This window comes from Thamnophis elegans, chromosome Z (assembly GCF_009769535.1).
Source record: "Thamnophis elegans isolate rThaEle1 chromosome Z, rThaEle1.pri, whole genome shotgun sequence".
Lineage (NCBI taxonomy): Eukaryota > Metazoa > Chordata > Lepidosauria > Squamata > Colubridae > Thamnophis > Thamnophis elegans.
In genome coordinates, this window is record NC_045558.1 from 876728 (window position 1) to 881346 (window position 4619).

A 4619-nucleotide genomic window follows, 5' to 3' on the forward strand; every position below is an offset into this window, starting at 1 on the left:
GGGCGTGGCCCCGAGCAACCAGCCAATGGGAGGGAGCAGCTCAGGCGGCCTCTAATGGAAACTCTCAGCTAGCATAGTGAGAAGTCACCGGTGGATTTCTCAAAATCTTTGGAGTGAAACTGAGATACTACTTGTCGTGCATTCTTTCCAAATATCGGGACTATTTTAAAACGAAACTGGGAGGGGGGTTGTATGAAACATGGAAGGTATGCAGTCAAAATAAAATTCTTTCTAACTGAGTCAAGGTCAACATGCTCTGCACCTGGAGTGGTGTGTGTCATGCCTGCAATCCATATTTTCTTTTTGGACTTCAGGCAGCCACACTTTCTACTGTGGGAAAATGGGAGGGGGCGTTGCATGGAGTTGGGTGATATGTAGCCATAATAACGTTCTTCTTAGAAAGCCAAGGTCATCCTTTGTTTCTGCACCTGGCCGGAACTCAATGGGTGGAATCTGTCTCCGTGGCAGTGGAAGATTGGACCATGTGATGAACTTGTGGGTGTTGGGGCAGGATCTTGAAGTTTTGACTGATGGGAAAACCTGGAAGCTTTCAGACTTGGGTTTTCCCAGATGTGCCAATATGACATCTCTAATAAAATGGAACTTTGAGGGAACTCAAGCCTCAGGGTCTTCTTTCATTGAGGGTGTTGCTTGGAATCCTGACAGCTATTTCCCTCAGTGGGCCCAAACTAGCCTTTTCATCAAACAAACAATAGGGCCGCCTTCCAAACTCCCTGGTTAAAGTTGCAAAGCATCCAGAAAGAAGCAAAGCTGGGTGGAAGAGGAGAAGACACAACCTACAGCAAGAGGGGTCTTTGGGTGTGTCTGTCTGCCTGTCTGTCATCCCATGTAACAAAACAAAGCTGTCATTGCACACCAAAGACTTTTATTGCTTGATTTCTTGATTTCTAATCACATATACCCAATCCTTGATCTTTGTATCATAGAGAAAGACTGCACCCTCCCTGAATAAAGGGCTTTTTTTCAGTTGCCTGAAATTCTTGCTCTTCATCTTGTTAGGAGGGCAGAAAAAAATCTACTTTGGAAAAGTATTTTGCATATTGCACTTGGTCTCCTTCCTAAGGATGCTTTCTTCCAAGACAGACAGGTTCTCAGAGGCTTCCTAGGATGGTTCACGTCAGAAGGAGACCAGCCTTCCTATACTGAGCTGTGGAGACAAAAACGGGATGAGGGACAGCAAGGTTAATGTGGCACCAAGTGAAATATTGATTCTTATTATTTATTCATTCTATTTCTATCCTTTGACTTGTCCATGACCTGCATGCTTTTGTTCAATAACACTAAAAAAGAAAACCGAGAAAAACCCAACATAAAGAGCAACTGCGATCTGGATGATTGAGCATCTCCAGAGCATTTGGTCAATTAGCGACTGTTTTGGTTCTCCAGTCGCCCTAGATACAGCCGAGCTGTTACCTGGCTCCTTTGAACCTCGAGTTCTCCACACTTCCAGCCTCTTACCTTTCAGGACTTCACAGTTGAACCGGCTTGCAACACCTAGGGACTCTAATCTGATGATGCGTCCCTTATGGCCCTTCACGAAGAACATCTCGTAGGGTGGGATGAGAACTTCCATTTCGGACGGGTAGTATGAGAAGTCGTAAATGGGCACTCCGTGACAGGTCTTGATGGAGAAGAGGGTGCCCGTGCCAAATGCTTGGGCCTTGTTTTTTAGCAAAGATGAGGAAGCAAACTGTCCGAAGCGGACAAACTGTTTGCTATGGACGGTGAAATGGATGTCTCTTATCCCGCGGAAGACTTCATAGCATTTGTTCTGGATCCTCTTGGCCTGAAGAGCTTTGGTTAGGAGGAGGTGGAAGTCCTTGAAGGAATAGTGGTTGTATGAGCTTTGGGATCTCCCAGCTTGTCTTGCAGCATTATTGAAATCACGGTACAGGTTGCTGCTGATTGTATAAGCCACAATTGCAGTGCCATAGGTCGGATTGAACTTGCCGACAGTTTGGCCAAGTTTGGCCCAGTGACTTCTGGCTCTTCTCCAGATCGCCATATATTTTATCGGTATGGGAATATATCCTGGCTTCAGGAGCTTGAGCTCTCTCCTGGGGTTGCAGCCAATGTACCGGTCATCCACAGAATTCGTGGACATGCCGAGGGGAATCTTTTGGAGACACAACACCTGTCCGAGAAAAGAGAAAGTGTGGAAGGACATGAAGGAGAGAAAAGAGTGACCTTTGTTGTTCACAAAGAGAGCCGAGATGGCGCAGTGGTTAGGGTGCAGTACTGCAGGCCACTTCAACTGACTGTTATCTGCAGTTCAGCGGTTCAAATCTCACCGGCTCAAGGTTGACTCAGCCTTCCATCCTTCCGAGGTGGGTGAAATGAGGACCCAGACTGTGGGGGCAATATATGCTGACTCTGTAAACCGCTTAGAGAGGGCTGAAAGCCCTATGAAGCATTATATAAGTCTAACTGCTATTGCTATTGAGGACAGCAAAGTCCACATTCTGGACAGAGAGGACCAATGGTTCAAAGGACGGGTCAAAATGGCCATCTGCATTAAGATTGAACAGCTCTCTCTCAACAGAGTGGGAGAGATACAACACCTCCTATCAGAGGTGGGTTCCTACCAGTTCGCACCTATTCGGTAGAACCGGTTCGTCAAATCTACTGAACCGGTTAGAAGAGGTTTCACCAGTGGACCCGGAAAGCAGGCCACACCTACAGAAGAGGTTCCAAAAATTTTTGAAACCCACCACTGCCTCCTATCTTCTGTTTACAATATGGTCCTTTCAACATTCCAAGAAGTCTCCACATCTGTTTTCAAGACTCAGGTGACCTCAAAGTGGCCTCGCTCTCTAAAAGAATGCAAATGACCAGATGATTGCAAAGATTATAAATCCTTCCGTCCTCCACTATTCAATCAGAACTGAAGAAGTTTCTTGGATGAGAAGCGACACGTATTCAAGGAAAAACAAGGCCCAGTTGCCTTTTGAAAAAGCACTTTGGGGACAATGACAAAAAGGGAGAAGGACTCAAGGTGGGTGACCTTGTGGCCTCCATGGTTCTGGAGGGAGCCAATCCCTGGCCTTGGTCTAGTCTCCCCTTTTTGAGAAACAACCAAGATTTTAACAGCAGGAAGCAACTTTTTTGCAAAGCGGGGAGGTGGGGAATTGTGGCCTGTCTGCCCGGTAACCCCTCCCCATTTAAAGAGGTGGACACTTCTACCTGCAAAGGTCCTATGAAGAATCCGATCAGGCACAATGCCAGGGTCTTCATGATGACTCCTGAGAAAAGAAAAGCAAGTAGAAACCACAGTTGTGTGTAAACAATCTTAATAAAACGTGGATCGATTTAAGCCCAACCAATACAGGATAATCTTTGTAGCTCAGGGTTGAAATGAGGGTTCCTTGGTTCTCTTTGATAGTTTTCTTGCAGATGTTTCATTTCCAAACTAGAGATCATCATCAGCGTTAGGTGCAGGAGAGGGTCCTCCTCCTCCACCACCTTCTACCTTCTAACACTGATGATGTTCCCTAGTTGGGTCATGAAACATCTGCAAGAAAGTAACTTAGCTCAGATTGCACTGAGAACCTCCTCCCCCTTGTTGTTGTTGTTGTTGTTGTTGTTCTTCTTCTTCTTCTTCTTCTTCTTCTTCTTCTTCTTCTTCTTCTTCTTCTTCTTCTTCTTCTTCTTCTTCTTTATAGCAATAGCAGTAGACTTATATACCGCTTCATAGGCCTTTCAGGCCTCTCTAAGCGGTTTACAGAGAGTCAGCATATTGCCCCCAACAATCTGGGTCCTCATTTTACCCACCTCGGAAGGATGGAAGGCTGAGTCAACCCTGAGCCGGTGAGATTTGAACCGCTGACCTGCTGATCTAGCAGTAGCCTGCAGTGCTGCATTTAACCACTGCGCCACCTTGGCTCTTCTTCTTCTTCTTCTTCTTCTTCTTCTTCTTCTTCTTCTTCTTCTTCTTCTTCTTCTTCTTCTTCTTCTTCTTCTTCTTCTTCTTCTTCTTCTTCTTCCTCTTCCTCCTCCACAAACCCCCTCCCTTCTTGCCTCCCTAGTTATAAAATTATAAGGAAAAACCAGCAGGGGTTTGTTAAAAAGAGATCATGCGAAACCAAACTTATTTCACTCTTTGTCAAAGTGACTAATGGACTAAAGTGACTAAATTAATGGACCAGTGACATAGTATACCTAGATTTCAGCAAGGCATTCAACAAAGTAGACCACAATCTACTTCTTGGTAAGTTGGAAAAATGTCAACTAGACAGCATCTTTTCAAGAAGAAACTGGACAACCCTTTGCTCAGAACGGAATAGGATCGCCTGCTTGAGCAGAGAGTTGGACTAGAAGACCTCCAAGTTCCCTTCCAACTATACTGTAATTCTTTCATTCTGTTCCCCTCCATGGGGCTCCTTCAGAGGCACATGAGCCATGGTGTCACATGCCTCTTGTGCTAAAGACCATCTTCTCTTCATTTTTGAGACAATGACTTCTTCACACTAATTTTCAGACAAATCTCCCTGTTTTATTTTATTTGTGCAGTACATAACAATCAAGCTGTTATCATTAAGACACGCTCCCAATACTAAAATTGGGAAAATGTCACTCCCCTCACCCCCACCGTTTTCTTC

General features: G+C 45.2%; 1 protein-coding gene across 1 annotated transcript; it reads right to left on the reverse strand.

Moving 5' to 3' along the window:
• Positions 1-1133: 1133 nt before the first annotated feature.
• Positions 1134-2188, reverse strand: LOC116520545 (NAD(P)(+)--arginine ADP-ribosyltransferase 2-like). Its single transcript, XM_032234786.1, has 2 exons — positions 1435-2188; positions 1134-1168 (listed from the first exon to the last, which is right to left on the reverse strand). Exons 1-2 carry the CDS (start codon positions 2186-2188, stop codon positions 1134-1136), a joined length of 789 nt encoding a protein of 262 aa, XP_032090677.1.
• Between the last annotated feature and the right edge of the window lie 2431 nt (positions 2189-4619).